General features: G+C 40.4%; 1 protein-coding gene across 1 annotated transcript in view; it reads left to right on the forward strand.

Annotated features, from left to right (window-relative positions):
* Positions 1-844: 844 nt before the first annotated feature.
* The window catches only part of DKK2 (dickkopf WNT signaling pathway inhibitor 2), a 109,096-nt gene continuing 89,967 nt past the window's right edge, over positions 845-19,973 (forward strand). The window contains exon 1 of the mRNA XM_079797588.1: positions 845-1,802. Within this exon, the coding sequence (XP_079653714.1) occupies positions 1,581-1,802 (222 nt within the window). The 5' untranslated portion in view covers positions 845-1,580. The remainder of the gene's footprint in view (positions 1,803-19,973) is intronic.

Consider the following 19,973-nt stretch of genomic DNA (forward strand, 5'->3'; position numbering starts at 1 on the left):
GGAATTCCCAGGGGCTAGGAGTCTGGACGCCGTGGAAGGCAGCACTCAGAGGGCGCCCTGTCTCCGTTCATTCCTCTCTGGGGCTTCCTCTCTGCCCAGGCGGCAGTTGCCCGGCGCGGTAGGGATGCCGGGTGCAGCTGTGAGGTTCAAACCTAGGGGACACGCTCGAGGGCACCCCACTCCTTCCAGCCCCTCACAGACATGGGTATAGGCTGCGTGTGTGTTTGGGTGGAGGGCGGAGAATACCGAGGCTAGAAAGTCCTGAACGCCTCCTGGGAGAGGGAGAGAGGACCGTCTCTCCAGCCGTTCTCTGGATGCCTTTCCCGGGTTACAGAGCCCCGCTCCGGATCGCCGGGCACCCCGTCGGGTCAGCCGCGCCCGCACACCGCCAGCCTCTCGCGTCCACCGGGAGGCACCGGCTAGAGCCCAGCGTGAGCGCACACAGACCGCAGTCTGAGCGCCCACAGGCCCGCTTCCCTCCGTCCTCCGCGGGGCTTCCCAGCGCTCCTCCCGGGAGTCGCGCACGGAGGATGCCCCGGGAGGGAAGGACGGGGGCGGCGGTGCCCACGCGCGGTGGCGGCCAGCCGCTGTCCACGTCCACACGTGCCCTCCTCCCGCTTCCACGGGCCCTCCCCCCCCCCCCGGGGATGTTGTTGTTCGGAGCCCTCACGTTCCTCTGGGGGTGAAACCCATTTTCTCAATTGTGGGGAGGACGAGGATGGGAGGGGGGAGAGAGGGAGAAGCCGGAGGGGAAGCCGCCGAGGGGAGGAGGAGAGGGGGGCGGGAACATGGGGGGGGTGAGAAAAGCGTTTTCACTCTTTGTCACTCTTGAATTGGGGGCGGAGGGAAAAAAACCCACTAAGTGAAGCTATAAAAAGCAGAGGGGGCGGCGGCGGTGGGAGAGCAGGCGCGCGGAGCCCCAGGCGGCGGGAGAGGAGCGCGGGACCGCTCCGGAGCATCGCGGACGCCGCCGGCGGCGCTGGGCGGCCGGGCGTGACCCAGGGACCGACGCTCCTCCGCGCGCGTGGCCGGACCCCGGCGGGCCTCGGACCTCGAGGGCTGGGTCTGGGAGAGGTGCCTGGCCTCCCAATATAGCGCCGGCTGACACTGACCAGGAGGACTCCAGTAGGGGAGGGAAAGAGGCGAGAAAGGCAAGGGAGGCCAACAGAGAAGGAACTCGTGTAGACCTGGTGAGCGACTCGGAGCACCGGGCCGCGGAGACCGCGGAGGTGCGGGGCCAGGAGCAGCGGCAGCCGTGCGGTCCGCGGGGCTGAGTCTTCTGGCACCTCGGGTCACGCCTCCTTGGCGAGAAGGCGGGTCACCTTTGATCGCTTCCAGTTACTGCAGAACTTCCTGCCCGGGTGGTGAAGTGGGTCCTGCCTGGGTCGCACTAGCTCCTGGTGTGAGGCGTGAGACTGAGTTCACAAAGGTGCGGGGCCCCCGCCGCCAAGAGGGGTTGGGGAACGGAGTCTGCGAGCCTCCGCGCCCCCACTGAGCGGCCCCGTGTTGGGTCCTCCCGTCCCCCTGCATCAGAACCCCCCGGCCTTTGCGCCTCCCTCCCCGGGACCCCTCGCCCGGATATGGCCGCGTGGATGCGGGGCAAGGACTCCTCCCGCTGTCTGCTCCTCCTGGCCGCGGTGCTGATGGTGGAGAGCTCACAGCTCGGCAGTTCGCGGGCCAAACTCAACTCCATCAAGTCCTCTCTGGGCGGGGAGACGCCGCTGCAGGCCTCCAATCGATCTACGGGCACATACCAAGGACTGGCTTTCGGCGGCAGTAAGAAGGGCAAAAACCTGGGGCAGGTAGGAAAACACCCCCGATACACTCTTCTACCAGGAGAGGGAGGGGCCAGCGCTCCGGAGAAAGTCCTTTACCTTTGCGCACCTCGATCTCCCCAGCGCGCTCCCAGGTGTGGTGCGCCTGACAGCTGGTCTTCCCGGGTGGAGGAGGCGGGTGGCTGCTGCTGCTGGAGGGCGTGGGGCGGGCGGGGTAGGGTTCTGTCTGGCCTTTGCATGGGGACATGGGCATGTACAGAGATCTAGTGCTAACGGGTGGGGAGAGTGGCCAGAATAGCCCTTCTCCAAACTGAACACAGCGATGCTGAGGATGGTGTTAGCATCTAACACAGAGCAACTGCCAGTGTTCTAAGCGTTTTACATGTATTTAATCTTCACAACTCTATGAGCAAGGCGCCGTTACTGTCCCCATTCAGCAAATGGAGAAATGGAGGCACGGGGGAGCAGCTCTTTGCCCAAGGCATGCGGCTAGTTTAAGTGGCCGAGCAGGCGGGATTCCAATCCCAAGAGTCTGTGCCTGGGTCCTGGACTCTTAACCATTACCTTTTACACTCTGGAGGGGCGGAGTGCTTACCCCCTTTCAGGTTCTTCTTTCCTCTCAAACACGTTGTCTCTTCAGAGAAGTGAGGTCACAGACAGAAAAGGCTTTTCAGTAGGCGCACATTTCTTACTCCCGTAGAATTGTAAATAAATCATGCGGAGGAAGCAAAATAAGGAGTGACAGTGACAGCATCCTAGGCACAGCAGACCGGGTGCCAGCGATGTAGCAAGGAAAACCCCGGGGGCATTTTTTTTTTTTTTTTTTGCTAGAGGGAACTTTCCGTGGGCGTCTCTATGTCTCTGTCACACAGACAGATAGATTGACAGTCACATGTAAACAGTTACACAAACAGATGCGCACAAAGACAGGAGCGCACGCACTCAATGCCAGCGGTGGTTGGCGCTTAGCGGCCAGGAGAGGGGGCCCTGTGGGCACTGGGAGCCACGGCAGCCCCTCCTTCTGCTCCTTTTGGAGGAAGCCAAAACCAAAAGCCAGTTTGCCAAACAGCACACGCACTTCGCACAGCACAGCTGTCAACCCATGAAGGCAGCTCACAGCCCCACATATCCGGGTTTCCTTGTTTCATCAAAGGAACTAGCTGCAGCCTCTCTGTGAGCTCTGGGTGTCCTCCCCTGCACCTTCACCCCAGCGCAAAGGGCAGGGTGAAGGGTGACAACTGGGGTCAGTCCTGGATGACAGCCAGGGAAGACTTGGCCCAGGCCTGGCCCCCTCCTGCCCTCTCACGGGACAGCTTTGCTAGTTTTGCAGTTCCAGAAGGCTTCCTGGGCTTTGAAATGTCAAACATTTCAGCTATCCTCTCAAAGGAATACAAGGTCTGCAACCACAGGATGTTTCCTAAAGTCTCAAGGGAAATAAACGATACATATGCATATACACTACACGCATACATCCCCTTTGCACATTATCACACGTCACATATGTCCACACATACATGACTGCTATCCTTTTTCTCTTTCCTCAGAAACACCCTGACATTTTCAACCAGAACGAACTTAACATATTCTTAGAAGTCCAGCATGAGATGGGGCAAAGGTTGTAAAGAAAAGATGCTCTCAGTTCAAATCATCAGACATCTCTAAGGCAACTGACTTCAAATTCTACCTTATCAGCTGTTGAAAAGAGATTAATGTTTAGTTCAGCCAAGGACAGAGGAATGGACCCAATATTTTCTAGATTCCTTTCGATTCCTATCCATGCTCATTCAGTAGGTTTCTGTAGAGGACTTTCTGTTTGCATCACCATTGAACCCCAACTCCCGATGTTCCTCAGTCAAATTATCAGTTATGTCATCACTAGACATGGGGTTACATGGACTAGACTGAGGGATGCACCTCAGAACCCAGCTTTTCCTTTATGTTTTGATAGTATGTTTATATATAAATATGCATAAAATGTCTGTTTATTTTGCTATCTCTCCAAGTATCTGTTCCTTAAACAGACTGCAACTCTATTTGAATGTCTTCATTAAACTGAAGATCTATTTATTTTAAAAATGAGTTGAATTGTTTCAGTTGAATTATTCATATGCTCACCATAACTTAGTGGTACTACACAATATATTTTATTATATTTATTTAACTGCAATATTAGATCCTTAAAATTTGTCATTAGGTTTGTAAGAGATTAAGACATATCAGAGATAATGGTAACATAAAATAAAACCCTGAACTGAATTGCTGGAAGATATCTGGGAAATGGAAGGGTTGTCTTTTGTATATTCTGGATTCTCACTTGTTTAGCGGGTGATCTCAAATGCGTACTGTTGTAAAGAAACAAATAGAAAAATCTCTCTTCTTTGAAGTAGCAAGAGGATCCTTTTTATGAGTTTCTTTATTTTCTAAATTCCATTAGTTATGTGGTCACCAAAATTATTAATACTCTTATTTTCAATAATGGAATGACAATTAGAAAAGACTATTCAAAAGGCAAGATGTCACTTCCTTTTACAAAGAAAAACTCTAGAATTGAAATGTAGCTAAGCTGAATTTTTATTCACCATAATAGAAAAATATGAATGATTAAGAAGTCTGGAAGTAAAATGTCAACTGGCCTAAATTATGTAGGGTCATCCTGAGGCCTGGTAAGTTCAATTCTCTCCCTTTCCCCCCATTCTTGACTGATGGATGCTGAAATATATGCATTTCAGAGATACAGGAACAAGGAGCTGTAGGATGCAATTTCAAGTAGGCTTACTAGACACTTACTCTTTGGCCTTCTATCCTGTAGTGAAAATTGTCTACTTAGGTTTTTTGTTTTTTTTTTCAGATATACTTTCAGGATAGAGACTCAATATAAAAAACAATGTATTGCCATTGCAGAGGAAATTATCAAACACATTTAATAATTTATTAATCTACAAAAGTGAAAATGAGACTAAATGGGCCCCAAGGTTTTCTTGATTCGCTGTAGCTTGTTTTCATATGAAAGAAACATTCTTATTTATAGGAATTCTACTTGTTATAGGCAAGGTGGATTATTTGTAAATCACTCCTTAAAAATGTGCCTTTGAATTTCAGAAATGAGTTAAAGGGCTCTCAGAGAAAACGCAATTCTCCAGAGTTGTTATAATTCTCATTCTTAGGTTTGCTTTCAAAGAAAGCTATGAGTTATGATGGAAACTGACATAGAAAATTGAATGTAGAAATATTCAGGAGATTGGTACAGAAGTAGTAAAAATGTTTTTACTGAATTATTCACATTCGTGTTTTAATTTGACTTTCTATCTGCATCTATTGTTAATGAGTTTTAAGCGGGATTGTTTTGTTAGGACTGTTACTAACATATATGTGTGTCAATATTTATATACTTCAATTTCTAAAGAGACTATTGCAAATTTTCTAAATCAAAGGTCATTTTAAACAAAATATTTAATATCATATGGATAAATATATTCTGATTAAGTACACTGTTGCTTGACATCATCTCTGGAATTTGAGATTTAAACTTTACAGGATATCTTAAAAACAAATAAAAAAAAACCCGGCAATTTATAAAATCATTTTACCTTTGCGATACACAATGATTTTTGGGGGGGAATGAAAACCCTTTTGGGTTTGTAATTGCTTCTTTTAGTCTTTATTCTTCACTTTGGTTTTTTTTTTGTTGTTTTTTTTTAGACAAAAGATTAATTGATTTGAATGCCAGAATTTTAAAAAGTTATGAATAAAACTATGGAAAATAATTATATTTTAAAGGTAGATCAGCTTCCTACCTGAGTCTCTAAAAAGAAGCTGAAACTGGTTTACTATAAATTCAGATTCCATGATTTTCTAATATAACTTGGACCTTTGGAGGACAGTGGTTTGGATGAAGTTATGTTGTGAAAAAAGAATGCTTGAAATACATTGAAACAGAAGCTAGAGAAAGTTGGTTAGAAAGCATTAATCTTTGTATACTGCATTTTCTTTAATAAAAATGCTGTATCTATTTGCACGAACAAACACGCATGAAATTGCTTGCTGAAATAAACTACACGCTCTATTTTCTATAGGTCATCTCCTCACTTTCTGAAATTATCCATGATTTTTTTTTAACCCCAGCCCAACTTTACCTTGCTGGAGAGTAAATATCTGCTATCTCCTGTGGCCATCAGTTGACACTAAACGAAATCAGGAAAGCAAATAATTTTGAAATTTTCCAAAATTAAAAGATTTTGAACCAATGCACACTAAGGTTTCTTTCCTTTCACTGCGAATGATTGAGAATTGATGATAGTGGGTACAAGTGGAAGGTCACCTTATGAATAGCAAGAAAAGTATTTTAATGATAATCTAAGTATGAGCATCCATCATTTTATTTTTGTGCTAGACTAGAGAGCAAGGGACACGGTTACTTAAACTCACTCCAGCTGTGACTTGGACCCTATCATAATCTTGCTTAGTGCTTCCCTCTGATACAAACTCCTTCCCAGGATGTTTCAAATCTTGTATTTTTTAAAAGTAGAGAAAGCAATATAATAGAAAGGTAACTGATATGTGTTCTAGGAGAATATTACCACTTCCTTTTATTTTCCCTGCACAATCATTTAAAATGTGCATTAAAATAATCTGTTAAATTATAGAGGCCTTTTATAATACTCAATATATTTACCATTTTCAACTCAGTCGCTTCTGAGTTAATTTCTTGGTATTGATGTAACATCAAAATAAATTACAATTTTATTTCTGTAACTCCCTGATGGCTCTTTAAAGTCATTTTACTTTATTATACCTCCAGTCACTGGTACTCATCTACAAAAAAAAAAAAAAAAAAAAAAAAAAGCAGGTAAAGCTACTCCTAGATTTTATCTGATGACTGAATAGATTTAGGCAATTTTATGTCTGTCCGTGTCTCTTAATGAGTCATTTAAATTTTTTTTTGAAACAAACCCAAAAGAAAACAAAATTCATAATAATTAATAGGTGGACTTCTGCATTGCATAGAATTGCTTTAAGTTTGCATAGAAAAATTAAATATGGGATGAAAAACAAAAATTTAGTATTACTATGTAAGGCAAACAGAAGTTAATTTTCTCTTCCTCTTCCGTCCACTCTTGCCAGGAACTAAAGAAAAACGACATATTTTTGTCTAATTGTTGGAATTTTTTAGGGCATGTATAAACCAGTCTCTCAAAGAGGTCAACTGATGTAAAAACCAGTCTCTCAAAGAGGTCAACTGATGTAAAATATGGGATTTTTTTTTTTTAGAGAAACATTTGTCCACAGGAAGAAAAGTCACCATCCAAATATTTGAAATAGTGACTTCCCAATGGGTTTTGCATGGCAACAACTTTGGGTCACTGCCCAGTTCTTTGGGTTCAAATTAAGGCATAAAGGGCAGGAATATCACCAACATCTACTCAGAAGTCCTTAAGAAGAGTTCATCCCATCAGTCCTGGATTTTGTAATGGTAAATCGAATCAGAGAAACCTATTAAGCAGAGATACTTCAATATCTGATTTAAATTTCTTTGTATTTTAACTCAAATAATTCATTCATGTACCTCTAAAAACAGGATAATTATTCTTACACTTTTTCCACAACCACGGAACCTATAAACAGATTATATCTGAGGGGAATCTTTTTTTTTTTTTAATTTCTGAGGGGATCTTAATACTAGTTTAGAATTATCTATGTGCTCCAAATAATAAATGTAAAAATAACACCAGCAAAACACAAAAGTAGTCACTTTTTTAAAAAGTTATTTATCTCTCTTCCATAGTCAAATAAAATAAAGAAATGTGCATCAGATATATGTTAAAATATGTTAGTGTATAATTTAATTGGTTGATTCTGTTTATGCATTATATTTGGTATACATAATAGCTTAAATTTATATATTTTCATAATAATACAAAATTTTAACTTCCCCACCCTGTCTAAAACAAACAAATAAATTCAATTAATTAATAAGTACACTAAGTGGTAAAATAACTCAAAGCATCACAATTAAGGAGAGTGACTTCTTCAAGTGGTAGACCTAACCAAATATTTTCTAAAATATGTTAGTTCTCTATTTTATGATTTATCATGTGGAATTATATATTCTTTTCTTCTGGAGACTGGGAGAAAAGAGTAATTTTCAGAATATTTTTTCCTTAAATTGGCTTGCAAGTAGTCATAGCACACCTTAGATTATAGTAAGTGGTTCCATTTATTGATTATTTACTCTGTACCAGCCACTGTGCTAAATACTTTATTTAAATTAACTCCTGTTTCTCTCAGCAGTTTTGAAGCAAGTCCTAGTATCACCCTTATTTTATAAGTGATGGAATATTTTATAAATACTAAAACAATAATTCTACTGAGGCACAGAGAGGTTATGTAATTTGTGCAAATCACACAGCATTAAGTGGAGAAAGCCAAAATAATGTCAGAGCCTGCCTACTCAACTACCAGGTTATGCTGCTACAATTTGCTAAGGCTATTCTGGACTTAAGAGGAACATGGGCCTTTATTTTATTCTTCCCTCTGTATCTTCTAATGACATGGGTATAAACTCTAGGTTCATTAAAAACCACAGCAAAACCCAAGCCCTCTGTTGCTGCCAACTGCTGCTACTGAGCAGCCAAAGTATGTTAGCACTTCATGGTTACAAAGGCAGGCACCAGACCCCTTCATCATTTTCATCTCTGCCTTTCCTTGCCTCCCTGCCAAGAATTCTTCACTGTCATCAAGGCAAGTACACCCCCCTCCCCGTTTCTTTACTCTGTCCGATAAATTATAGTGTTGCCCAAGTAGAAGATAATTGTATTGGATAAATTATATTTCTCTTCTCTTCTCATGGCAACCACCACACACTCCCTGTACCTATCTCCCTGCATCCGAGTGCCACCACGTGCCCACTGATGGCGGCAAGCTGAGGACTTCTCTATGGCCTCCCTGCAGAGGCTTGAAGTTGGTTCAGCTGACATCCCGCTAACCAGGCCGGGGAAGCTGTCCGGGTTGAGAGTCTGCTCCTGCTTTCTCCCTACTTCGACCCCTCCTAGCCGCCTTTCTGACGGTCTGCAGTAGCCCTATGGCACTTCAGTTTCCTAACACGCTCTACATTCCTGCTCACCACTCACTTGCTAATGTCTTTGAAAAGTCACTTAGTTCTGGTTCTTTTTCTTTTTAAATCTTCAAAATAGGATAACAATAACATCAGCAGCCATAGTAATAACAACACATTTTCCTGGCTAAAGGGAGAAAGAGGACAGTGCACACGTAGTTATTGTGCTGAGTATCTTTATTACGGCCACCAGCACAGAAATAAGTAAGGTCAAGTGCTCGTGCACAAAATAGAAAGTGGCTGTTTAAGCTTCCCCAGCAAGCTGGGAGGGGCGACTAAATTAATGCATGTCACGTACATGAAGGAAAGGAATGAACTCAATTACACACAAATGCCAGGAATTGTAAAACAAGACCACACACACACACACACACACACACACACACATGTGCACACGCTATAACATTTCTTGTATTGCATGTTAACACTAAGAGGGGTATTAAGACATGTTGTAAAAAAGTAATTAATTGGTGAAACTACACAGAAGCAAGGGTACACCAGATATTGAAAATATAATCACGATAAGTGGAGGTCCTAACAACCACTGCAATATTAGCCATTTCTATTAAAAATATATTTTGATTGATTTCAAAGAAGAAAGGAGAAGGGAGAGAGAGAGAGAAACATCAGTGATGAGAGAAAATCATTGATCGGCTGCCTCCTGCACAGCCCACACTGGGGATGAGCCTGCAACCCAGGCGTGTACCCTGACCGGGAATCCAACAGTGACCTCCTGGTTCATAGGTCGATGCTCAACAACTGAGCCACGCCGGCCAGGCGCAATGTTAGTCATTTAAGCACGGGAACCATAACAATTGAAGAACATGCTAGAATCCACTGACAGCAACATTAATTCGATACTCTCCAAAGTAAGATAGCCTCTGCAAAGACGAGCTTCTCCACGCTCTGTGCACAAAGCCGGGAGCCCAGCGAGCTTGCTGAGAAGGGGGAAGGTTTACGACCCTCTTTGAATGTAGCTCTCCTGCTAACAGGACTCAGAAATTCAGACTCATTATTCCCACATCATACTCTTCACTTACTTTTCTTTTGGTTTGTTTTATTTCAATTTTTTATGATTCAGGTAACTTGGAAAAATTTTAACAATGTTACATTGAGAGTGAAAGTCATCTCCTTGAAGTGTACGATAAATTTAGCCTATTGGAAACAAACCTTTTGCCAATAAGTATCTAATAATGAACTAAAAAGAGTCATCCAAATGTGAGGAAGGGGGAAAAGTTGTCATTTAAAATGATCAAAATGATAGCTAACTTTCAGATAATAGTCTTCATTTGCTCATTTTAGCTTTACTTCATCTCAACCCTTTGAAATTTGGCTCAAAAGGCATTTTGCTAATTTGTCCCTGGAAATCCGAAGTCTTTTTTTCCCCCCAGTAAACACCCTCTGTACTTTGTAAACTGTTTTCTATCCTTTATTCCTTACATATCCCTTTGCTTTTGTAATATTAAATATTTCTCTTTTCCTCTCTGGCTCATTCCTCTTTATTTCTTTTCACTGATTGCTCCACAACCTTCTACTCATGAACGTGGGCATTTTCCACATTCTCTCCTCAGTCCTCTTTTCTTTCTGTTCCATTTTCTTTCTTTGTTAATAGTATTTCCTTCTTTTGAAGTCATTTCACATATGCAGATATCTACCGTTAGCTTGGTTAAAACTCCTGCTGCCTTTTTGCCTGCTCAACTCTTTTGGAAGTTTTTCCAGAATCAATTATACAAAAAATTATTTTTTATGTGATAAATTAAACCTTTTATCTCTAACTTCAAACTGTTAGTAATCAGGCAACCAAGTCTTTAGTATTTCTCTAATTTACAGGATTCCTTCATTAATTTTGATATCTTTTGCTGATTTATTGTTATCTCAAATGCCATTGCTTTGACTCAAATCGTTATCATTTATGATAGACTATTACACTATTGTAACAGTTTAGTAGTTTTTCAAACTATATTTCACACAAAATCAAATGTGAGCTTTCTAAAGTAAAAATCTTCATTTATATACGTTCCTGGAGCATGAAATAAAAATTTCTCAACATGCCCCACAGTTATCTTCTTTCTTTCTACTCTACCCCTCGGGCTACACCATCGGGGAGTGCCAAGTTGAGATGTAAAGCCAAGCAGTCCTACTTGAGTCTGTGTCCTCCATCACCACACTGTGCTGCCCGCAGAGAAACAGCATGCCAGAGAAACCAGCTGGAGACTAGTTATTGGCATGTTTCTGAATTCATATATGATTAAATGGTTCAGGGAAGTCAGTCAACCTGCTCATTGCTTACTTACTTCTTAGGTGTATTAGATGCTGTGATCACAGTAAAAACAAACAAATAAACAACATTTGTTAGACATACGCTGGATCCTTGGTCTGTGTAGCTATAAAAGCAATCGTAATCTTCTTGGGGAATTCAGTTAGAATTTTAAGGTTGAAAGATACACCTAGAAATTGTCCAGTTCATGCCTCTATTTCTAATACCACATTAGAGCTAACAATTTGATGAGTTTTCCTTTTTATAATAATTTCTAAGGACGGACGCTGGTATTGCATCTCTTAGCTAGTCATCTTAACTTTAATTATGGTAAGAATGGGAGCATTCTGCTTTCTGCTGTAAGTGAAGCATGAATATAACAAAGCAGGATATCAATCTCTGTATTAAAAAACGTCATTATTAACAGAATATGTGATCTAGTTATTGATTTTCATTCTTCGTGGATGAGACTCTGGTTCCCTTTGTGGAAAGTCAGGTGACCTGAAAGAGTAAGACCATCTCCATAAACAGTCAACAAAAAGGTCTATTCATGCCAGACATTATGCTGACAGTGTGAAGAGGCACTGCCTGCCTTTACTTTTCCAAATACTTAAGAAGAAATTAATGTTTTCCTTTGTAAAAGCCCCAGTGATCCCTGAGGAAGCCTGCTCTTAATTTCATAATTTGCAACACACTAAATTAGTGGGAAGAGACAGGCTTACAAGGAATTAGAAGTGAGGTAAGACATTACAAAATTGCACTAGGAGGAAGATAGGAGTCTGGTGACCTCAGGATGAATTGGTGGAGGGGATGTGATAAAGTTCTTACTACAGATAGAGTGTATGGATAGAACGTATGCTGGCATATATAAAAAAATAGAAATTTGATAAAAATACAAGATCAAAATGATGCCACAGATTTTTTTTAAATAAACACACTCTAACATTATTTTTCAAAATTAGTCATTATAGACAACTCATTCCTTTGATATTGTCATTTAGACCTTTTTTAAAAAACTAATTTTAGAAGTCATCTTTATGTTTATTTATTTTGACCTTATGACCATAAACAATATTATACATATTGATTAACATACCACATTAAAAAATTAGCTCTGAGTGATTTTGTGTTGTCCCCATAAACCAAATATCCCACAGAAGGTGAGCTTGTAAAAAAAAAAAAAAAGTGGTGTATTTTTGGAAACAATTCCAAAAAGTTCCAAAGACTCTCAGTTATGAAATCTGTACTGAGGCTACAATTGTAAAACCCTTTAATGGGGATGAGCACTTTAAGATGGAAAACCCTCAGTTGTGTTTATAGTCTTAATTTTTTTAAAAATGTATGTAATGTTGTTTTGTAATGAGGTCTTCTCCATTAGAGGAACCTGGTCAAAATTTATGTAATATGGTTACTATTTCTCAGAGAATCATGGTGTTCATGAAGCAATTAATGAGTGCAAGCAAGCAGTAAGTTCCCCACCCCAAACCCACTCTTTTCCTGAAAGAAGAGGCAGGAACAAATTAGACCCAGTATAATTCCATAGATACCAGTTTGGTGACACATTTTTTTTCAAGTGCCACTTATTAGATAAATACAAGAGTTGAGGCAAAAAAAAAGTCTGTCAAAGGTTATTATTTTTTTAATGCAAACATATCCAATTAAAAGTTCAGAGGAAAAGCCAAACTGCTTAACTCAGTAAGAATGTTTTTGCAGTTGTTGAAATTTATACAAAGCTTCCAAAATGCTCTCTGGAAATTCTTGTAAATTTCCCTGCTTGCCTACTAGTATTTGCCCTGCTGCTATCTTCCAATACTCTTCAGAAGGAAATAGCTTTTTAACAAGAAAAATCTTGAAATTACATTTCCAAGGGGTCTTGGCCACACCAGCTGCAACACATTGTAACTGAATTTTAGTCTCTATTGGTTCTCATTGTTCTGTGCAAGTGACCAACATGCTATAGCCCTCCCTGTGATTGATTACAAATTGGATTGGAGTGTGCACTGTGACATCTTGTTAGAAAAAACAAGCTTTTTTTTTTTTACAAAAGAACAATTGATATTTGATGGCCTGATACTTAAAAAGTAAGTGCTAAAAATATAATTCTGTTCTTAGTAAACATCAATAAAGAAGAGTATAGCCCATTCTCACCAGTGTTTCTGTTTTTTTAAGAAGTCTACTTCTGGGAGAGTCAGAGACTCACTGGAAAGAATGCTCTGATGGTTGAGACCAGAATGTTCTGAAATTTCAAGATTTAAAATACCTTAGGGTATCAAGGCAGAGCGGGCAAAGCAACAGACAAATTAATAATTTGGAATCCATGCTATCAGATTTAAGAATCATAAACTCAATGAAGATCTCATAGCAATCATAATGATATTTAATATAAGGAATTGAAGGAGTGATATTCTGTAGCTAATATGTATGGAAAGGAAAGGAAGAGCACATCTGATAACATAAAATCAAGCAGGATAAATAGGCCAACCTCCAAATCATAGCCATTGCCCATTCATGGATACTGCAGTCTGATCTTGGAAGTGGTATCACTATACATTTTCAGTACATTCCAAGCAATAACTTACAGCCAGCACTAGTGTGATAGGATATTAAACGATCATAGTATCTTGCTTCTAAAAGATAGGGCAACTGACAGTCTTTCAGAGCCTACTTTATGTCAAGAACTTTGTGTTATCTCACTTAATCTTCTCAATACCCTATAAGCTTCTATCTTGTGCAGAGCACAGTGAATGTTTGAGGGAAGTAGTCAGGCAAGAAGGAAGATGCTAGAAAAGTGACCATATCCATTATGAACTAGCTCAGCATTTGGTATGTGTGCTCCCACGATGGCTCAGCTTCAAACTCAGAGTTATTTGATTACGGTTTTAATATTGAATAGTTTTGCCTTTCTGAGTTAAATGAGAGACCACTTGATTTTTTTTTTAATTCATGAAAGTGAATGAGATTCATATGGGACATCATACAAATGACCAATAGGTACATGAAAATATGCTGTACACCATTAATCATCAGGAATGTGCAAATCAAACCCACAGTGAGACATCACCTCACACCTATATCAAAAAGACAAGAAATAACAAGTGTTAATGAGGCTGTGGACAAAATGGAACCTTTGTGTATTATTGGTGGGGATGTAAATTGGCACAGCCACTATAGAAAACAGTATCAAGGTTCCTTAAAAATTGGAGAATATAACTACCATATGATCCAACAATTCCACTTCTGGATATGTATTCAAAGAAGATAAAAACACTACCTGAAAAGATATATTGCACCCTCATTGCAGCATTATTTACAATAGCCAAGGTATGAAAATAACCTGAGAGTTCATCAATGAATGAATGGATAAACAAGTTGTGAGATATATATTATTCAGTCATAAACAAGAATGATATGTTGCCATTTGCAACAACATAGATATACCTTGATGGCATTATGCTAAGTGAAAAAAAGTCAGATAGAAAAACAAATACCATATGATCTCTCTTATATGTAGAATCTTAAGAAAAATACAAATAAACAGACAAACTGAAAGCTTATAGATACAGATAAAAAATTGGTGGTTGCCAAAGACAGAGGGTGGAGGGGAAGAATAAAAAGAATTTGTTTTAAATTAAAAGAACAAAAATGGAGAGATATCACCAAAACTGAAGAGTGACTAGTTTAGCAAACATGTCTGAATATTCTTTTATGTACTTCATTTCTTGTACAAGATAGTTTTAATTACACAGAGACAGACAAGCATGTTTTACTGGAGCAGACCTTGTATGAATTGAGAAAAAAATTAGTGCATTTTCAGGATGATAATGCAACAATATGTATAGTATAAAAATTTAAGTTGTCTTTTTATTTTCTTATCAATCTAAAAAAAAAGTGAATAAAATTATTTTCCCCATATTGGGGTTTTATTTTTTTTATAGGAGTTTGAGGACTTCATAGAACTGTGCCTGTATATTAGAAACATTATTGAAGTCCTTGTCTTCTCAGGTCTGATGAAGAAACCAAAATGCCATAATATTCAAGGGGATTAACTACAATTACCCATTAAAGGAAAAAATAAACCTTATAAGTATCTGATCATTACTAAAAGGTAGCATTGCTAAACAAGCACTTAAAGGTAGTTTGTGGGAAATTTAGCCCCCAAAATCAAAGGAGTGATTACTAGTTTATTCTCTTCTAGATGTCAGTTTTAGTGCAGGGAGAAAAGAGCAGCTAATACTAATTGTTCAATAGCTTCTGGATTGTTCACCATGTTTACTCTGATCAGAATTCCATAAATTATTAGGGAGTCCTGGTGTGGGCCAAATGTCTCATTGTGTTTTAGGAAGACTAAGGAAGAGAAATATTCCCTTGTTGGTCTGATAATTGCAAACCCAGCGGCAGGAACATAGAGCATTTTTGGAATGTGCACATGCTTAACACCTGGAATTTTCTGAGAGTTACAGTCATACTTCATCAGTCACCAGAATGAAAAGCCAAATGCCGATCTGAAGGAGGACTTCTGAGCAACTCTCCTGGAGCTAACAATATACCCTACTTGTCATCTCTTAAACGTAAGCTTTTAATCCCCTCTTCCGAAAATTGTTTATTTTAAAATATGAGAAAGGCGAAGGATGTCACAGCTGAGCTGTGAACTTTCTCTTTAAAGAATCCCATTCTTCAAACCCATCCTCAGCAAAGAAACTGGCACTTCATGTGCTGAGCAGATGGTGTCCTGCAGAACTGGCCAGCCCACATGTGCAGCTGGGCCTATCTGGCACACAGGTGTCCCGATTTGGACCTTCTTGAAATTCTGACACCACTCTTTCCTCCACTGGGAAGTGTGACTTGGCTATGCTCTTTTTTCCAGTGACAACAAATATACTGGCCTAACAGCTCCGGCTAAGGTGGTAACATAACCCTCTAACTCACATTTACCTCAGACCCAGAGCATAGGGTTTGTCCTGAGAGTCTGGGCCACCTTTTTGGTTTTGATTTCCTCTTTGATATAATCTTTTGTCATTCATGTCTCCTCCCTTCACCTGGCTGAATTTTGGGTGCTTTTCAGAAGAGTGAGAAAGGCCCTTCGATGGAGAACATGCTTCTGCCACAGACAACAAAGATCGAAACTAAACATAAAGTGGGCAGCCTTTCCAATCATTGGCAAATATATAGGACACCCACAGTTAAAGCCTTAACCTTCAAGGATTTAAAAACTGGGAAAACTAGACCAATCCATTCAACGTTCGTAGCATTTGACACAAACTGCTGTAAAAGTAGAAGGAGATTTCACATGTAGGCAGCAAAGAGGAAATTCAGTTGCTGCTGCTTCTGCATAATCTTTTACATAATCATTTCAGTCTCACCAAAAATATTTCTCAGTGCAGAGCCCAGATGTTTTGAAGTTTTATTTTTTTAACAAAACAATATTTTAAATTTTCCCATTCTTTCCCATCTTAGTAATAGCTGCCTCTAACAACTGCTTATAATGAAATATAGCTAGGTAGGGAAAACATTAGTGGAAAGAATGAGAGAAGTAGATGGTTTTACAATTTAGAGTTTTAGATTGTGTTCTTGACCCATCTCTGATTTTCTCTCTTCCACATCATGATTTTGAAAATTGTGTCTCATTTATTACAAGCTAGTCATCTTCACTTAATTGTTCCCTACAAAATTGATTGGCTTTGCCTTTAGACAAAGAGACATAGATTACTCAGCTCAAGGGGAAACTGAAAGTTTTTACCCAGAAGAGATAAAAACTTTTTATCCCACAGTGTTAAGAATTTATTCCCTAGAATGATGAGTTTGATATTGATTCTGGACTACATTACAAAGCAGATTATAAAATTAAGTACTGAAGGAAGTACATATAAGCAGGAAACAACACAGGTTTTCTTAGAATAAATCATGACATACTAATAGTATTATTTCTTGAGCAAAGAAACTGGTCTGGTATCAATCTGATGCTAATCCTTGACATGTGTAGCTACTCCCTTTGTGATTTAATGGTCTTGTAGCTTTAAATGCCACTATATGCGAATGGCTCCCCTATTTATTTACACCTTAAGGCAAAACCTCTTCCTTGAACTTCAAAATGATATATTCAAGTGCCAACCTAACATTTCCACTAATAGATATTTCTTACTGACCATATCAAAATCCCTTACTGACCATATCAAAATCCCATCTTTCCCCTTTTCCAAACATGCGGCCACTAGGATTTCTTTATCTCATTTGATGATTAATCAAGTTTTCCAATTGCTCAACCAACAGACTTGGATTCATTTATAACGTTTTTTCTTCCCTCACATTCACATTCAGCCCTTTAGTAAAGCCCTTTAGCCACATCTTTCAAACATACAGACCAAAACAGGCATCTCTACAAAGGTATGAGGTAATAGTAGCTCACAGAAAAATGACTTAGGAATTTAAATAAGACTGAACAAGATATGAACAGGGCAGAGAAATCCTTCCTAAGAAAATAACTTCAAACAAATATGAGAAACATACATATTTTATAGTCTAAGAGGTGTTTATCTCTATACATTTAGAACATTAAAAATTAGTATTCTGGAAACCAATTCAATCATCAAGTCTGCTATTGCCAGGGCAGGAAAAATTACTCAAGTGTCATACACTATAAAAACAAAAACACTTTGTAAGTCCTGTTCTTTGTTACTAAGCTGGATTCCTCAGTCATTTTCTTTAGTGACTAAACAACATCAAAACCCATATATTAGCTTATTAGTTGTATTTTCTTGATACTTTCCAACTGTTGTGGGTTTTTTTTTAGTTTACTTTTGTTTGTTTTTTTAGTTTTTCTCTGTTATGGCACACATATAGCTAGCAGTGGATGTTAAGCAGATAGGATAATGATTTTTAGACGGACTATGACATTCCCTAATTAATAGATACTTACCTCTTAATACTGAGATGTGACAGCTCCTCAAACGCAGACTTTCAAAAAACTTTCCTCTAATTTGACTCTTTGGAAGGGCAAGCTTTATATAATGTTTAAGGTTAGTAGAAATGCTATTACATAAGAGGTATCATGATATTGCTATCACACCATTAATTAAAGTCCTGATTTTTACCATGAGTATTAACTTTTTATGTTTTATTGTTATTCATATAACCAATATGTTCTATCTGTCACACTGGTACAGAAACATTTGAGGAAAATTCTATTTCATTTTAGCAATTTAAAGTATCTCCATTGGCCAAAATTTCAGGTTATTCCCTAATCCCATTTACAGGACTTAGTATTTGTGTCTCAAGAGAGACAAAAAATATAATATTATTAGTTGATACTGTGGTACTGACAAGTTAACCAATGAAGCAGACTAGAAAAGTTAGATATAGATTGAGAGATAGGTCACAAAAAGAAAAGGGAACTATTTAAAACTTACGCTGGAAAAATTGAGTATTCGCATAGAAAAAAATTGATATTGTAATACTACCTTATTATATATATATACAAAAAGCAGCCAGGCTCAGTGATTAATTGTTTACCTGTGAACTTGGAGGTCACTGTTTCTATTCCCAGTCAGAATGCCCAGTTTGTGCGCTCTACCCCCAGTGTGGGGTGTGCAGGAGGCAGCCGATCAATGATTCTCTCTCATCATTGATGTTTCTATCTCCCTCCCTCTTGAAATCAATCCTACCTAGTAATAGACAAATATGCAAATTGACCATACCTCCGACACACCCACAAGCCATGCCCACAAGCCACGTCCACCATCCAATCAGAGCGAGCATGCAAATTAACCCAAACCAAGATGGCTACAGCCACAGAGAGCAAGGTTTCCTAGGTAACAGAGGAAGCCAAGCTTTCCGCCTGCCATTGCCAGGCCTAAGCCTCCACTCAAGCTACAAAGTTTCAATTATAGAAGGTAAACAAATTCAAACAAATGGTGGCAGAATGGAGCTTGAGAGAGCAGGCCAGGGTTGCTGCTGGCAACAGGGGAAGCAAAGCTTTCAGCACACCCTGGCAGGGCCCACCCACTTAAGGCAACAAAGTTTCAATTATAACCCCAACACAAATGGCTGCCGACCTCGGAGGGAGCCCCAGGCTTGGCTCCGCTCCAGGCTACAAAGTTTCAATTGTAGAAGATAAATAAATTCCATATACCAGGGCCTCCTCTTGGGTTGCCAGGGGGCGTGGCCGGCCTGCAAACCACCACAGGCCCCTCGCTCAGGCCGCCCCATGCCCCAAGGGAACCCCCACCCTGATCTGGGACACCCTTCAGGGCAAACCAGCTGGCCCCCACCCCTGTACCAGGCCTCTATCCTATCTAATAAAAGAGTAATATACAGATTGATCATCACTGCAACACACAATATAGCTGCCCCCATGTGGTCAAAGATCCTGCCCCCATGTGGACACAAGATGGCCACCACAAGATGGCCAGCGGGAGAGGGCAGTTGGGAGGCACCCAGCCTGCAAGGGAGGGCAGTTGAGAAGGACCAGGCCTGCAAGGGAGGGCAGTTTGAGGTGATCAACCCTGCAGGAGAGGGCAGTTAGGGGTGACCAGGCCGGCAGAGGAGGGAAGTTGGGGGCAAACAGGCTGGCAGCAGAGTGGTTAGGGGGTGATCAGGCTGGCAGGCAGAAGCGGTTAGGGGCAATCAGGAAGGCAGGCAGGCAAGCAGTTGGGAGCCAGCAGTCCTGGATTGTGAGAGGGATGTCCCAGATTGGAGAGGTTGCAGGCTGGGCTGAGGGACACCCCCGCCCCCCGTGCATGAATTTCATGCACCGGGCCTCTAGTTCCCTATAATTCCCGAAGAATTCCCACAGAATTACAGAGATTTAGGAACTGGTTAGCAAGTTTAAGAAAAG

The sequence above is a fragment of the Cnephaeus nilssonii genome, assembly GCF_951640355.1.
Source record: "Cnephaeus nilssonii genome assembly, chromosome: 1".
In the NCBI taxonomy this organism is placed as follows: Eukaryota; Metazoa; Chordata; class Mammalia; order Chiroptera; family Vespertilionidae; genus Cnephaeus; species Cnephaeus nilssonii.